Raw genomic sequence first — 18,188 nt, 5'->3', positions numbered from 1 at the left:
ATATTATAATAATTTGTGAAGGGACTTGTGACACTGAAGATGGGAGTTTTGGACCTTTGTATCAAGGGAATAAATTATATTTTATTATATATGCAAACATAAAACAGTTATTGTAAATTTTTAAATATTTCACAATATTACTGTTTCCAACTGTATTTAAATGGTAGTGTATGTCAATAGCAGAGATGCATAAACAAAATAAATGGAACCGTCCATAACCATTAATGGAAACAAAACTTAAAACATTAATTTGCCATTCAGAGCATGTTTGTTTAATATACAGTTAAGTTTAGTTTTTTGACCTATAAGATTTCACGGTGGACGGAGCTACTGAGCACTTTGTTATAAAGACAGAAACAAAGCAAAACACAAAAAATCTTGTGATGGTCAGTGTGTTATTGCATCACATCTGGTTAAGTTACACTGTTATTGTCACTTAATAGAGTAACTGATATTTATCATAAATCGGAGAGGCAAAACTGTGAATCACACATTTAAAAAGCATGCAGAAATGAATTACTCTCAATCAGAAAAGGGTTTATTTTATTGTTAAAGAGATCTTAGCGCTGAGATAAAGAAAAAAACACTTACTAAGATTAATCAGCTTACAATTCACATTTCCAACAGGCTGATTAAACAAAAACGTCACAGGTAGCTGTGCTTAGATATGATTTAAAAGACTTTTAAGATCCCTTAAAGCTTTCAAGAGCATGAGGAGCTTATATCTGCTGTGATCTGAGGGGAGAGTTATTAATGATGTAACTTATCTCATATTATTCTAGAGGTGAAGCAACGGTCAGGAACGGAAATTGAAAGATACAAAAAGAATTATACTCTCCATTATCTGTAAAGCTTTAGAAAGAAAACTGCATAGAGAATGAGAGGGATTATCATATGTATGCACACAAGTCTTGCCATATGTTATCTGCACTATCAATGACCTCCCAAAATAATACAAAAATAATTTAAATCGCATACACACAAATGAGTGAAAGTCAATAGAGTGAGCCAAATCTCCATGTAAGCTCTGAATTCTCAACGTTGATCTCATTCACACTAGTAGAATTACCTAAAACCTTCTCCCATTGCTTTTTCTCTCAATTTATTTCTCCTTTTGGTGCACAAAACTCAACTGCACCGTTTGTTCTTTACCTGAGTTTGGCTTTGGTTCTGGTTCTGTGTTCATGGTCTGGCCGAGCGTTCCTGATCCATAAAGGTAAAAAACAGACACACAGCGGTGGTGATGAGGGTGTGCATGGCCTCGTACAAGAGTTTCGGAGAAAACACGCTCCAGATGAAAAGGTGGTATCGGAGCGAGGTGACCAGGACCACGTAAAACACAGCCGGGATGGACCGCAGGAGTGCAAAGCAGTAGCTGCCATGACCGAGACCCATTATAGCCCTGACAGAGAGAGAAAAAGACCAGAATAAAGAAGTTCAGTTCGGTTATGGTCTTGTCTGAGTCTGAAATGTGTCATTATACAATGCTGTAGTCATAAAACCGTCAGGTCTCATCGACTGTGGTTCATTCCTTGTTTAATGTTAATGGAGAAGCTATTACTTCCTTTACTAACCTTTGATTATGTTATGTCTTACAATACATTCATTTAGACAAATGTCACCTGCCATGGGCTGATGGCACAGCCATTAGCAGGTCTATATGCAATAATCTGACACTCTAAAAAAATAATGGGACCTTAATTGGACTAGATTGGACCAAGCTGGCCTAGACTGCATTAGACTGGCATACACTTGACTAGATAGCAAGGACTGTAATGGACAGAATTGGTGGATTTATTTGATATTACTACACTGCACATAAATGGACAGGAGCTGATGATAGACTGGACTGGGCTAGACTCATTTAAAGTGTAAAGATGTCCTCGGCTTATAAAGTGGACTGGACTAGAAGGGACTAAGGGAAGGACTGGACTAGCATAAACTGAAGTGGGCTTGGCTAGATTAAATTACCTCAACCTATAAACTGGACTAAAAATACCATGCACTTAACTGGAAGTTGATGATAAACCTTAACCTATCCACTGGAGATGATAATAGACTGAATTGTATTAGACAACTTTGGACTGGACTAGAATGGGCAGGACTGAACTAGTATGGACTGAAGTGGGTTAGGCTAGATTAGATGGCCTCAAACTATAACCTGAACTGGACCACACTGCAGTAAACTGGACTGGAGTTGGTTTTAGTGGACTACATTGACAGGGCCAGTCTAAAGCAGAATTCAGTAGGTTAGGCTAGATTAAATGGCCTCAATCGATGAACTGGACTGGGTTATACTGCGCTGAACTGGAGTTGATTTTACTGGAATACATTTACTAGGCTAGATTACTGAACTGAATTAGACTGGACTAGAATGGACTGAAACAGATTGAATTGGACTTGAATTGGACTAGAATGGGCAGGAATGGGCTAGTATGGACTGAAGTGGGTTTGGCTAGATTAGATGCACTCATCCTGTAAACTGGATTAGGTTTAGACTGGTTTGGACTGAATTGGATTGGACTGAACTGGTCTAAAATGGGCAAGACTGGACTAGATGGCCCCAACTTATCATAAAATAGTTTTCTATTCATAAAGTAGATTTCCTCTCCATTGTAATTATGCACATAGATTTTATGTGACCGTGAAAGAGAAGTAGACAAGGATAAGTGAGATAGCGGTGCATGGTTCAACCTGGAAACTAATCAGTGAATTTAAATTACGTTATGAGACAAAAAAGCAAAAACCTAAGACTGAAAGGAGAAATCACTACCATCAAAATGACACAACACATTTAAAGGGACAGTGATTAACTCAACCTCATGATGTGCCAAATCTGTATGATTTTCTTTTTTCTGTGGGAAACACCAAGTATATGGACTACATTTATGGTAATTTTATGGTGTTTTTTTCTTTTGTGTTAGGAGAAGAACAAAAGTCATGCATGTTTGGAATGACATAAGAGTGAGCAAATGACAGAATTGTTATTTTTCGGGTGAACTATCCCTTTAAATTCTAACATACTGTAGAATTAAACAGAAAATTCAGCAGGTAATGATGGAGGAACCCAAACCCATGGCTTGGGAATATTTACTGGTGCAATTCTGTCATATTATTTGCGAAAACGTCATGAAGAATTTTCGGCCATTTTTCCATTTTACATAAATTTGCACCTAATCCAAGCTTTTCTGTTAACACCTTTTCTGTTAGGCATAATGGTTTTTATACTTTACAGACTGTATTTTCTATCCCCCTACACCAACCCTACCCCTAAACCTAACCCTCACAGGAAACTTTCTGCATTTTTAGATTTTCAAGAAACTTCATTCTGTGTAATTTATTAGCTTGTTTACCCGTGGGGACCTCAATTTAGGTCCCCACCGTGACACGAGTCCCTATGAGTCTGTGTGTATTCAGGTTTAAGTCCCCATCAGAATGGAAAAACAAGTACACACACACACACACACACACACACACAGACACACAGAAACATCTATAAAAAATGTTCCCCAGAAGAAACAACATAAGGATGAATAATTAAATCTTCAGTATTGGGGTGAAATTATCAATTCTTTTTTTTTCTGTTGTAACGTGCAAGATCCGGAGCAATCTGGTTTGCTTTGACCAATTCTGCAAGTTTTGCAAAACAGAAATGTTACAGAAAGGACAATATAGTTTATTAAAAGTATACAGACTGAAAAGAATATTAAAACATGATGCTCTCTGCTCTGTTGGACACACTATAGTTTAGATTGACACAAGACAACAGCAAACCACATTTAATACTGAATCAACTGAGAAATGACATTTTCCAGTCCAGTTTTGACTGCCCCATCATTTTGACTGACATGTTGCTTTTCTAAGCAGACCAGCTGATTACCAGACCTGCAGACCTGCGCATACTCGCAGCAAATCTTCTGTAAACTGCACAGCCAGATCACAGTCCCCACTGCTGATTCCCGACAGCACTGCCTAAAATCATTTTCCAGCGCCTGTCACAAACATCTCCGCGAACAGAATGGTGGTACTTTCTGCCTCACGAGGAGTTTGCCGGCGGATGAAAATATTTGCAATTCAAATCCACACTCGGGTAGTAGATTGTTTGCAGGATTCAATATCCCTGAACACAAAGCACCTGTTGCCTCGGAGGAAATGAAATATCTTCTAACAAGCCTCTGTATTTCTTGCTCTCAAATGGATTGTGTAAATGCTCGGCTTAGATGGGGGACGGGTCAGCCAGGCCTGCTGGGATTCCAGAACGCTGAGTATTGATCAAAGAGCATTTCCTGGATCTCGTGTGTGTGTGTGCTGTAGTGACACTGCTGACTGATCACGCTGAATTATACATGTCAGACTGAATGTCTGACCACTGCTGTAGTCAGACAGCACTTCAGGGGAAATCTTCTTTAATTCCTGAATTTGAATCGAGGAATAAAAATGGGGTGCAGAAGTTTGAATTTGAATGGAGGCAAAATTAACTGAAATTCAAAGAAAATCATATAACATTTTTTTAATAAAGCAAAGTTTGAATAGCTCTTAAGTTAGAATGTTTATGACTTTTACAGGCAGAATGTCTGATAGAACGACAGAATGATCGATAGATGGATTCTGCTGATTAATTTGAACCAGTTCTTTCTGAATTTTTCAGTTCAATTCAGAATTTTGCCCAATCCTGACATCACTGACACAATATTGATTCATGAGGGTCCAATGAGTGCAATTCAAACACTTCCAAACCAAGCAAATAGTTGTGCAGAATGTGGCTCAAACAACGCCCATTTAGCACACAAACATCCTGTATATATGCTTCTCTCTGATATGTCGAATGCACTGTGATATTCCTACAAGGTCTATTTGTAATATTAGCAACAGTTTTTGCAACAAAAAGATTCATTTCTTCAATGACAATTTTCATATAATTAAATGACAAAAAAAGAGAAGAAAAAAAACTAATAAAAGACAGGTACAAACCTTAAAAAGGTTTTTTTTTTCAGTGTCATTTTTTATATATATATTTATTTTTGAGTGGGCAAAAATGGAAGAAAAAAAATGATGACTGTATGGACAAAGTTTCTGAACACCAGGGAGGCATTGTGGATGTGGGTGATCTTGGTCTGACATCAGAACCTGCGGAGGAAGTCTTGAGTACTGAATGTTACAGTATGTTTTGATGGCATATTGAACTCTTTTGGCTCAAAAGACCAATGAAAATTTGATTGCTCATGGAATGACCTCTTAAAGAATAATTTTACTGTGTGAAAACTGAGAGGCCAGTTCAAGACAATCAGACTCACACACACACACACAGATTGTGTGTGTGTGTGTGTGTGTGTGTGTGTGTGAGTCTGATTGTCTCGGCATGATTTCCATTATTCATTGTTCTATGAGTGGCTCTAATTGTGCCATCATTACCAGCTCAAGCTCTAATAACTGCCCCCTGATTCCTCATTCGCTCTGACAGATCACTTCAAGCACCATTAAAACAATTATCTTAAGAAGACTGGCGCTGATTAATATTCCCATAATGCTCTGTAATTACGTATAACTGATATGTGGATGTGTCCTGAATCTTTGAAAACAGTCCCTATTTAAAATTTTTAATGTAACACAAACATTGAGATTTTTTTTTTTTTTTTTAACTGCTGCACAAAATTTGAAGGCTTCTAAAGAGAATGAAAGAAGAGTTTTGCTATAAGAGAAAAAAAGATTTTATTACAGTGAACTACAGAACTGTGTTATTGCCCTATCATTCATAAGTCATTTTAAGCTTTTTTACTGCACTACAGTATTTTTAATAGAAGAAGTGTCACACTGGAAGGCTGTTGCAGCATTATTGCATAAAACTCTCTTTAAAGGGGCCATTTTGAGTAAACCAATGTTCTTTGCCAAACTTTAAACACTCCCTTTCATATTTTCAGTTTTCATTTTATTCTACTTAAAGTTTCTGTAATTGTGTTTTTAAACATATGTCTATAGCTTTAATAGATTTTTATTTCAGTTTTAGTTATTTTAGCACTTCAAGTTAAACTGATTGACAATAAGTTTGATATATATATATATATATATATATATATATATATATATATATATATATATATATATATATATATATATATATATATATATATATATATATATACACACACACATTTTATTTTAGTTAACATTTCAAGTACTAACTTTTTTTTGAGTTTTAGTTTTAGTCAACAATAATAATATATATGATCACCTACTAGGGATGAGTGGCACTTCAAAAACAATTGATCCAATCAGAATTTAGAGTAGAAACTATCAGTTGTTTGTGTTTCTTCAGGACTAGCTTTTGCTGGATGTTTAAATAAATTTAATCAGGGGCCAGCTTCTCAAGAGCTCAAAAGGTCTTTTTGGATGTCGACCATGTTCAGTATGATTACTGAGTTTGCAAGGAAGCATTAAAGCTCGAAACACTTAACGTACAGGCTCCATTCAGAACGTTCCGGCTTTCACTGTTCCTGTAACTCAGGTAAAGTACTAACCTTGACACTAACAATGCCGAGGTCATGGCTTTCGATTCCTGATAAGACACACTGAATGCTTCAGGTACAAGCACCTACTAGACAAATAAATATTTTATAATTTTTATAATTTATAATTTGTGTTACCTGTCTCTCTGTGAGCTGAGGAAACACAGCAGATGACAGGCCCAGAGCAGCGGTCCTGCGTAGGTGCTCAGCGCCGTCAGGAAAATGGCAGGCGCTTCTACGTAACTATCCAGACCCACAAAACCCACAGAGATGTCCACCGTCCCGATGTTATTAGAGTTTCCCTGAAAAGACCATATAACATAAACACAAGCGGTTGACATAGATTTTAGCATTTTATATATATAATTTCTAAATAAAAACTAATTAAAATAAAACATTAACAATTTTCTTTTCTTTTAACTTGCATGTTATTTGACCATTAACCAACCAACATCTGAGAATCCTGAACATTAATAATAATAATCCCTACACATGTGTAGCCATTTTAAAAAAGTTGCTAAAAAATGTATGCAATATGGCCATTAAAGGGCTAGTACTCCCAAAAATGAAAACCCTCATGTCGTTCCAAACCCTTAAGACCTTCGTTCATCTTCGGAACATGAATTAAGATATTTTTGATGAAATGTGAGAGCTCTCAGACCCTGCATAGCAACGCAACTGTAATGTCTCCAGGTCCAGAAACGTAGTAAGGACATCTGTAAAACAGTCCATGTGCCATCAGTGGCTCAACTTCAGTTTTGCGAGGCTACGAGAACAATTTTTGAGTGCACAGAAAACAAAAACAACAATTTATTCAACAATTCTTCTCCCCTGAGTTACGTCTTTCACCATTTTTAGAGAGTATCACAATGCATACGCAAACTTTCCAACCAGGTGAAAACAACGCTGATTACGCAGATTACGTTCAAGAGTGTGCTTTCTCCCCAGAACGTAAACAACACTGTTCACGTCGATTACGCTCTTGGGTACTCTCCAAAATGGTGAAAGACATAACTCGGGGGGGAAGTTAACCCGAATAATTAAATAAATTATATAATTTTTGTTCTCTTTTTGCTCAAAAAGTATTCTCGTAGCTTTGCAAAACTGAAGTTGAGCCACTGATGTCACATGGACTGTTTTACAGATGTCCTTACTATGTTTCTGGACCTGGAGACATTATAGCTGCGTTACTATGCAGGGTCCGAGTGCTCTCAGATTTCATCAAAAATATCTTAATTCATGTTCTGAAGATAAACGAAGGTCTTACGGGTTTGGAACAACACGAGGGTGAGTAATTAATGACAGAATTATCATAAAGGGTGAACTAACCCTTAAACCAAACTTTAACCAGGTAAATATCTTAGGTCTGAGGGGTTCAACTGAAGAAGCCGATAGAAACAGTAGTAAATTGATGCAACAGAGGTTTTACTCAGGAGAGGTGAGAGAAGCGCCTTGTGTTTCTAGTCTCTGCTGACAGACTGGAGTCTCAGGGTCCCTCGGCTGATGGAAGGAAGAGGAAGAGGGGAAATAAACAAACAGATCCTGCTCTTTCCTGTCAGTGGCTCAGGCTGTGTCTGTCACAGATTGGAAAATCTTCCTCCTCAATGCTCTCCTCCTGCCTCTCTTAGTCCCATTATTTCATGCTAGTTTGCAGTGTCAGGTTTGGGGCGGAAAAAATTAACTAAATCAATGTGACACTTTACAATTAACAATCACTTTCACCCTGCTTAATGGCTAGAAAGAGAGAAATATATCCATCCTCTGACAGTTCAGTTGCATTGACCCTGACTGTCCTTTTGATGATGATGTCATTGTCAAGCCCATAATTCCTTGCTTGGGCACTTTAAATTATAACTGGCCAGTAAAGCACCATTTATGACCCTTAACTGTACACACACACACACAGCTCTGAATTACTCTTTATGTATCATTATAAACCTGATTCTTTTGATCAGGTTTATAAAGAGATCACCAGTCTGCTATTGGTCAGACAAAACATTTGGTGACGTTTATTTCATGTCAGTTTTGATGTTATTTGTACTAATGTTTGTCATTTATACTAAACGTTTGGAATAATTACAAATATGTAACGTTTTTAAAAGAAGTCTCTTCTGCTTATCAAAACTAAATTTATTTGATGAAAAGAAAATTAAGTAAAAACAGTAAAATTGTAAAATATTATTAAAATAATGTGATGTCTTATTATTATCAGCAAGGACACATTAAATTGATCGAAAGTGTTAAGTGAAAGGTTAAGATATTTATAATGTTACTAAATAATTATATTACAGTATTCATATAAGAATCCTGAAAAAATGCATCACGGTTTCCACAAGAATATTAAGCGCATGTATATATATATATATATATATTTTTTTTTTTTTTGTAATCAAGACAACATTTCTAATTTGCATTTATGTTTCACATTTTCCTAATATTTCTATATTATATATTCCAATATTTTATAGTAGTTTTTTTCTATTAAAAATGTTTTAATGGTTTTAGTCAACAATTGCATCAAAAAAGTAAAAAGTAAAGGTTTTGCATGTGTACAATTTTGTTAAACCGGACAAAAACATTCACTTTCTATACTTGCTTCCCATTGTTAACACTTCTTCATTAACTACTCTTAATGATGGTATTGTAATGTTGATATTACAAACATACCAAAATTCGGTGCCAAATAGTCCAAAATCAGTCTTATTCTGGATTGCAATGTAAACCCTTCATCAATCCAATGTGAAAAGTGTTAAAACTCTTAATGGAATCAAACTTAGGTTTGGACCAAGCAATTGACCTGAATGTGCAAAAACGTCCTGAGAATGATGAAACTACAATTATTTAATCAATATGCATTAATGGAAGAAACCAGACCTCTATTGTCTACACTTAAAGCCATTCTTATGGATGCAATCCTCTCCTCATTACCTGAAAGTAGAAGAAAGCCTGGCCGAACCAGTAGTGCATGATGGTGGTCTGGGCAGCATCGTAGTGGAGCTTCTTCCAGATGAACTGAGCCATGATTGTCTGGATGAGCAGACAGCAGGCCAGCGTGGGCAAATTATGAGCTCTGAACAACAAAGCCACCAATAACACCACGCCACTGTACACTTCCCACAGTCCTCTGCTCTTCAGCCGCCTGCTGTCCACCGCTGACGACATCACCTGCGAGCGCAACAGGTCCTTCACGCCGGTGAATAAGATACCGAGGACGAAAACGTAGACGAATTGCGCCTCGACGGTTCCCCTGAAAAAGAACGTGAGAAAAGCAGAAGGAAAGATTCTTGTTTAGGATCATTGAAGACACTCACTTTTTCACCCGCTCTCTTTCTAACACACAGAAGAATCAATATCGACTGCAAGCACCCTTTTGTTTGAAGGCTCGTCTTCATTTTGGACAAAGCTTGTGAAGCCAGGAGAGAATCAATAACAGTGAGGTTTGGCGCTCCGCAGCAGAGAGCAGAAGTTACTTATTATTGCCCACAGGAGGTCAGCGGGATCACCAGGAGGAAACCTGAAAGACCACCTTCTTGCTTTTTACAATGTAGTAGATGCAGCAAAACGGCTGGGACAATATCAGGTCAGCATCAGAGAAACAGATAGACCACACTGCAAGCTAAACACCTTAAATTATTACTTCTACTGTCAGGACAAAGTACATTCAATGACCCATTTGTATCTAAATTATGACAGATTCATGTAAACGTTTTGATGCCTGGAGGCGGCGCTGACTAGCCCTCCTCCACCGCCTGATGGATGGCGACGGCTCCTCCGGGTTCAGGGCAACCGGAAGGAGTTCCCTGCTCCTCTTCATCATGGAGGATGGCAGCAGGCTCCGTTCCCACGGCTCTCGGCCCCGCCCACTCATCACAAACATGTACTGACATCTCTCCGTGATTGAAACAAGATACCCTCTGATGTTCATTCATGTTTATTTCATGCTATAACTAGTAAGGAGGAACAAATAAATGGTTCACATGCAGCTTGAACTGAGGTGCTACAGCAATCCGTCACGACACATTAAAGAGCCGGTGTGGACGCTAATATCGTTATCTTTATAGTTATCTTTATAGTTATAGTTCTTGGTGTGAACGGCTTAATGCTGTCACTCTAATCAAGATCCACTCATTTGAAACCTTTATTCTTTAACCAGAAATACTTCTGATTAAATTATATAATCCAATCTAGTTTAAGATACAGTACATTGTCCCCTTGAATAGCTTAGAAGCACTTTGTGTAAATTGCTTGTATAGTGCAGTTTTTAAAAGCTCCTTTTCAAAAGGGTGACTATGTTCTTTAACTATGTTAAATCATCAGTCGCTTGTAGCTGGAGACTCTGCAGTTTCACAAAACACTGGATCAGTCACATTAAATGTGATTAGAGCAAAACAGGCGGGGGATTCCAGCAATTTCCCAGGAGAATAAGGAAAATCTCATCACTTTTATTGCCACTCTGTCTCTGTTCCTCTTCACTGTAAATAATCTCTATCAGAGAGCAAACTACATCTGCACAAAACACTTAGTAAAACACGTGTTACCATGCCAACCAGAACTTGGCAACGGCACGCTGTTCCTAGGGACGTACGCATATGCAGAGAGAGTGACGCAGCAGGAAAAAGTGTCAAACTGATGGCGACGGCTGGATAAAATCACCAGACCCACCCACACACACACACACACACACACACACACACACACTTGAATGAGAGTCCAGTCACTGGATTTGCTTTAACCTGCACAAACAAATGAGGAACAATTAGTATTGTGCTCTATCACAATAATGCCACCTGCAAAGCTAATGCTTTAAATTCAATAAACTGTGTGAACTATAATATTTATAAAGGTTAAGAAGGCATGTTTTAAACAAACAAACAAAAAAAAAAATCATAATTTATTCACACGTTGATACAAACTGTTTGACTTTCTTTCCTGTTAATTTATTCATTAATTAATTTGTTTGATCTTTCATTTTTGCTTATTAGTTAGTTTGTCTTTTTGATTTTCTTTTTGTTTGTTCATTTATTGTTTATTTATTTATTTATTTATTTATGAGATCATCCAGAAGTGCAGTCTATTTATTTACTATTAACTGTTTGTTTCTTTTGTTATTCATTTTAATTTTTTAAAAAATTGCTCAACCGTTCATACGTGCAATCCTTCAGTATTTTTATTTATTTCAATTATTTTATCTTAACTTTTTTATTTTTGTTTATTCTTTTGTTACTTTGTTCCTTTGATCTTTTTCGCTAGCTAATTTGTTCATTCAGCTTTACATTTCATTCATTCATTCTAAATGGTTGTTCATGTGATTTTTCTATTTCTTTCGTTAATTTTGCTCAATCCTGCAATAGTGGAAGAACTTTTTGTTCATTTTAATTAATTTTTTCTTCTGTTTATTTGATCTTTCTATTTCATTTGTTCCTTTGTACATTCCTGTGTAAAATAATGCTACCCAACAAACTATTGTTTTAAGTTCAATAAACGTGAACTGTTTCAATATTGAGTGCTTCATGAGAAAGACACTCATTACAACTTGTTTGACTTACTTTCTTCTGTGGAGCACAAAAGGAGATTGAGTTTATGCAAAATGTTTGCACTATTCCTTTCCAATTCTTCTAAATTCATATACAAGCTTTCATTGTATGGAAAAGAGCAGAATGAATCTTTTTTTTACAATTTCAGTTCCAGAGAAGTGAGAAAGTCACTCAGGTATGAAATTACATAATGGTGAGCAACAAAGTGCCAAGTAGTTTTAAAATGCTATTGTGAACTACAGCATAATAAAGGAGAGAGAGAGCCAAAACACATTAGCATGTCTTTTCTTAGAGAAAGAATGCAGATGACATCATGCTTTATTTGTCTACAATGAGAGCATCTCAATCAGAGTGTGAAAGAAAGAATGAGAGCGAATGAAGGCATAAGTGTCCATTCAGGAAGAAACAATTGCAGAAATCAACAAAATAAATATATAAAGTTAAAATAATCAAAAGAATGAACAAGAAAAAAATGAAAATCCATTTAGAATTCAATTCAATTCGAGTTTATTTGTTTTTACGATACAAATCATTGCAAAGCAACTTTTTAGAAAATTAAGTTTCTACAATATTTAGTATGAATGAATGAATGAGCAAAAACGATCAAAGGAACAAAATAACAGATGAATGAAGAAAAAAATAAAAGAAAGATCAAATAGTTGAAAAAAAATACTGACGATTTGTATGAACATTATTGTTCAAAAAAAGAAAGAACAAATAGGTCCCACCCCTTCAGTGAGCACCGATCAAATGTTGCTCCCAATAGGCTACGACTCATTAGTAAGCACCAATCAGAAGGTGTTACTCCTAAGCCCCGCCCCCTTGTTGACAGGGTGCTGCTAAACAAGCTCCACTAAACTGCTGTGAATGAACAGACTGCACATCTAAAGGCCACTAAAGGAACTGTATCTCTAGAACATTTATGAAGCTCTGTTGTGCCACAGAATGAATAAAACTAACATCAGTGCACCTCAAATCGTTGATGTCAGCAAAAGCTTCTTGATAAATAAGCAAAAAAAAAAAAATACAATAACTTCACTGGAATCATGTTTTACTACTGAACTCATGTTCATACTGACAGTTCATCTTGAACCATCTAGAAGGCAATAACCTGGCCAAGTTTCCAGTGACGAATAACACTGAAAGTGAAGATTAATCTAAACATACAATGTCCATCAAAACCAGCTGCATATGCACTTTTACAGTGCTGCAACATGCATATATAAATAGGTCATTCTTCATTAGGCAAATCCATGCAAATGAGGCTCATTTTACAATGTGCTGGATTCACAAACATTATGAACCTTGTAAACGGTGTCAAATCCAGCAAAAAACCTATGCATCCTTACCCTCAGAAACTATGCAGATCTAGCCAAACAGACTGACATTTGTTATGTTTTTGCGTAGCATTTACTTGAACATCCTTAATCTTTGAGTTCTGCCAGAGATTCACTCGGGCTGACAGTTTTCAGTCTGGCACTGAAGATGTGTGAAATGCGCAAAAATAACAATAATGTGTGTGTGTGTGTGTGTGAGAAATGCGGAAAGGAAAGGTGGTCTGGGTTTCCAGATCTTACGTCAGATTTAAAAATGTCCACTCTTATTAAGGCAAACATTGTGCAAGACCATGATCGGTGTTCTCAGGACAACAGACCCCACGCGCTGACTTATATAAACTCAATAATTATGCTGAAGACACAAAATGTCTGTTTATTTATTCATTCATCCCCATATTCTGTTTAATTCAACTCCAGTGTTGCTGATCTGTTGTGCCCACAGCTGTCCGTCTGATTTTGGAGGAAATGAAAGAAACAATGACCTTTAACCCTACAGCAGACTTTGAGCACTTTGACCGAGTCAGGCAGGTTATTATGGCCAACATTAACACATGCGAAAGTCGTGCCATGGTTCCTAGGGAGTTCTAGATGGTAGCTAGGGTGCAGTGGGTGGATGCTAGGGTGTTGCATTTTGATAAATAAATAAGGCTGAACAACTGCAAGAATAAGTGAACGAATAAGCAAATAAATAAAAAAGGAAGATCAAATGAACAAACTAACAAAAATGTATAAACAAAAATATTGGAATAAATACAATTTCCATTAGATTAAAAGTTAATACGAAAATACAAATAAAAATAAAGGAAAAAAAAAATTAAATAAAGGTTTAATAAATATAATAAATGAAAAAATACATAAAAAGAAAAGAAAAATAAATATAAATAGGTTGCTAGGGTGTTGAATTCTTATAAAGAAGGAATAAATGAATGAATGAATGAATGAATGAATGAATGAATGAAACAAAAAATTATAAAAAAAGAGAAAAAAAAACATTGGAAAGAACAAATGAATGAATAAAAAATAAGAAAAAATACAAATATGAAATATAAAAATTAAAATAATGAAAAGTTTGTTCAAATAAATAAACGACTAAATAAATAAAGCAAAAAATTATAATATAAAAAAGACAAACATGCATTAAATTATATATATATATATATATATATATATATATATATATATATATATATATATATATATATATATATATATATATATATATATATATATATATATATAATTATATATTATATATAATATAATTATATATATTAGCCCTAGAGCCTAGATCATAGTATCATTCAGGCTATAATGATTAACAAACACATGAAAAATTTGTGCCATCATTGCTAGGTTTTTGAAATGATATTCAGAGTAATAGCTCATCTCCATGTCAGAAACTGCACATCAGTTTTTTTAGAAAAGCACCTGCACACCTCTCCTCAACAAGCCACACGATTTGAGATATTATGCATGTTTGTAGCACAAACTGTGAGAGACGAGTTACATGCCACACTTGTTGTCTAAACCCTTTTTCTACAGGTAGTATCTCAAAAAGCTTTAGAGGAGAAATGTTTCTATTTCTTGATCTGAGGCAGAATTCATTCCCATCTCTGTGTGGGATCCGCATGCATAAACATTCTCAAATGAGGTGTCAGCACAACACATACCCCTAGATTAATCAGGATAAAAATACAGAGCTTTTTATGGGCCTCGTCCTGACGCAGGTGTGCCGGAATGCTTTTAATTACTCTCTTCAGATGTGTTTGGATCTAAAACACTGAGAAAAAAGGGAAAATTCCGCGCCCTGCTCCCTCTGGAGGGTAGAGCACTTGAGGCGAGCTATTTCAAGGGTGCAGGGCAGTACAGTCTCATGTATGGCCTTTGGCACCAACGGAGTACAAGAACTTCACAGTGTTAGTGAACATCATTCAACGTTTTGGTTTCTGATGGAAACAGGAAGTTGTAAAGACATCGGCAATGTTTTTTTTAAAATAAATGCTATTCTTTTGAACATACCATTCAATTTATAAATGAATAATTAAATAAGTGAATGAATAAATAAATATATTAAAAATAAAAATTGTGGTTTCAATGTATCCTCAAGAACATTGTTATTAACACCTGAAACACAACGGTTTTCAGCACTGATCATAACAGGAAATGTTTCTTGAGCAGCAACATAATAGAAAATTCAGCTGTGCCATCACAGGAATAAATTACATTTTAAAATATGTAATTAAATTGAATTTACAGTCCCATTACTGTTTCTACTGTATTTTTGATCAAATAAATACAGCCTTGGTGTGCATCAGAAACGTCTTTCAAAAGCTTTACAAAATTGTAATTATTCCAAACTTTTAATTGCCCGAGTGTGTGTGTATAGAGAGAGACTAAAATCACAGAAAAATTGTAATAAATAAATTCATACATACATAATCATTTCCTTTTCAAGGGCACAAAACTGGTATATATTACAAAAAAACGAAAAGAGTACACAAAAAATCCTATCAGTCACACTTGAGCTACTGAACAGAAAAAAATCCATCAACTGTGGAGTTACTACTTGGATGTGTTTTCATTTTAGCGAGTATATCTGCCCTGCCTGAAGAAAATTATTTTAAAATGTTTCCCTTTTGTTTTTCCTTATTATTTTTTGGAGGAACTGTCTGCGCTTTCAGCTTTAATGCACAGAGTGCTATGTTTTCACCAGACCTGTAACAGCTCACAATATTTCCTCGGTCCCTTAAGTAGAGTTTGAGGAAGTCATATTCTTCTCTCTGATAGTAAACAAGATTTTGTTGAAGTCGTACGACTGTGGAGCTTCTATATTCTCCATGTAACATGCTTTTCAGGCAACACAGTTTATGATGTTGACTTCAGCCGATATCTCATACTGTCACTAGACGCTCCCACACTTCATTTTCCACACTCCACTCAAATACCACAAAATTACTGTCTCCGCCAAAATTCCTGTTTATTTCTTTTGGGCTCAGTTTTCTCTGACAACAATCATTTCCCCTGTAAACAGCTTTGAGCATCTTGCTTGACATCTTTTCAGTCCGTCTTTTGTGTGTTTGTGGTTTTTCTCCACTACAGTCGACTGCGCTTTGGTTTAATTTATATTTTTTAATCAAAGCTAGAACAATGTTCCAAAAAAGCAAAACCAAACAACCGTGAGGTCAAAATTAATCTTAGATTTGTACCATTTTTCACTTACCTTGTTGCATTGTATTCTGGGATTGGCTGGCCAGTAAAATATGTGACGCTGTCTAATATAATTATGATGTGTACATACATACATTAAAAATGTGCTTATGAAGTCAGAAAAGCTATGAATACTTCTTGTTTACATGAAGAAACATTTTGCATTGACTAAAAACCCCACACTGAGTTGTTTAGTAGCTTGTTTCGTGCATGTGGTGTAATAATTCTTGTTTTGGTCTTCTAACATGGATAAATCAGATGCAAAACAGACTAGAGGTTGTTTACGGCTCTAAGAGCAGCGTGAAACATCTGTAATTTACATATCTATTCAGAGAGGTATTAACTGTGTGAATGGCTTGATCACACTCACATACACAACAGCACAGAAGAAGAACGGAGTCAGCTGTCAGTGTTTACTTGTTAACTGGGTCATTTATTATTTAATTATATTTAAAACTAAATAAGAAATTAGTAACACTTTAAATAACACTAGAGAGAAAACAGAAAATATAAAAAAATCGAATTCAAAATATTAACAAAAACTATATACACATACTGTACACACACACTCGTGTATATACATATATATGTATGTGTGTGTGTGTAAAATTATACTATTATACTGTAACACACACACACACACACACACACACACACACACACACACACATTATATACAAAAACATATTAGTTGTATTCATATAATTTAGTGCCTTTATCTTAAGCATGGCAAAATTTATATTTCTCAAGGTTAGTACAGTTAAAGCGCAAGTATATTTTAGGGGAAAACAATGAGATGACGATTTTATCGATAAGATGATTGACTCTAATTTGCCATATTCAGTTATGGGATTTCTCTGATACGTGTGGGTACTACTTGAAAGGTAATTTAAATAAAAGGGAATTATTTTTTTACTTTATTTACTTTTTTTGTAAATCCTCAGTTCCCATTTAATTTAATTGCATGGGGAAAAAAATCAACAAGTGCACTTTTCTCCGTAGTGGACAAAAATTCATACAGGTTTGAAATGACATGAGAGTAAATTACATTTTCATTTTTAGCTGAACTACCCCTTTAAATGCACTATAATAAACATTAATTTGGGTCAAAAGCAGAAAGCGTATGATATAAAGACAGAGACAAGGGAGAGAGAGGAAAAGTAACTGATGTGTCAGAAGTCATTGGACGTCTGTTAAACAGACGAGCCAGAGGTTGCCAGGGCAACATAAACAATGTCCTGCAGTGATTAATGAGTGTGAGAGTGACTCTGGTGGCACAGGGTGGCACTGCCAATTACCTCACGCTCGCGCTCCCTCTGTCATACGGAGAGTGTGTAACGGAACACAGCCTGTGGCGCTACACCAAGGGCAGGAGGTCAAAGATTTAATTAGGTGGGAGTAAATGTCAAGGGGAAGAGGCGAGCAGTGATATTTTGTCACAGAAATAAACTGGAACTGTGTGTGTATGCCTCAGAAAAGTATTTGTACTTTTATGAGTGTGGGTGAAGAACTGGTATATGCAAAATATGAAATAGCACAACTGTTTTCAACATTGACATTAATCAGAAATGTAGAGCAGCAAATCAGCTTATTAGAGTGATTTCTGA

At 35.8% G+C, this 18,188-nt stretch overlaps 1 protein-coding gene across 1 annotated transcript in view; it reads right to left on the bottom strand.

The window, feature by feature from the left end:
• Positions 1-526: 526 nt before the first annotated feature.
• Positions 527-18,188, bottom strand: part of LOC132113928 (GPI ethanolamine phosphate transferase 2-like) — a 103,163-nt gene continuing 85,501 nt past the window's right edge. The window contains exons 11-13 of the mRNA XM_059521985.1: positions 9,432-9,750; positions 6,642-6,805; positions 527-1,402 (exon numbers count right to left, since the gene is read on the bottom strand). Of these exons, the coding sequence (XP_059377968.1) occupies positions 1,183-1,402; positions 6,642-6,805; positions 9,432-9,750 (703 nt within the window). The 3' untranslated portion in view covers positions 527-1,182. The remainder of the gene's footprint in view (positions 1,403-6,641; positions 6,806-9,431; positions 9,751-18,188) is intronic.

Source organism: Carassius carassius, chromosome 33, assembly GCF_963082965.1.
Source record: "Carassius carassius chromosome 33, fCarCar2.1, whole genome shotgun sequence".
In the NCBI taxonomy this organism is placed as follows: domain Eukaryota; kingdom Metazoa; phylum Chordata; class Actinopteri; order Cypriniformes; family Cyprinidae; genus Carassius; species Carassius carassius.
This window is presented reverse-complemented; position numbering and strand designations above follow the sequence as displayed.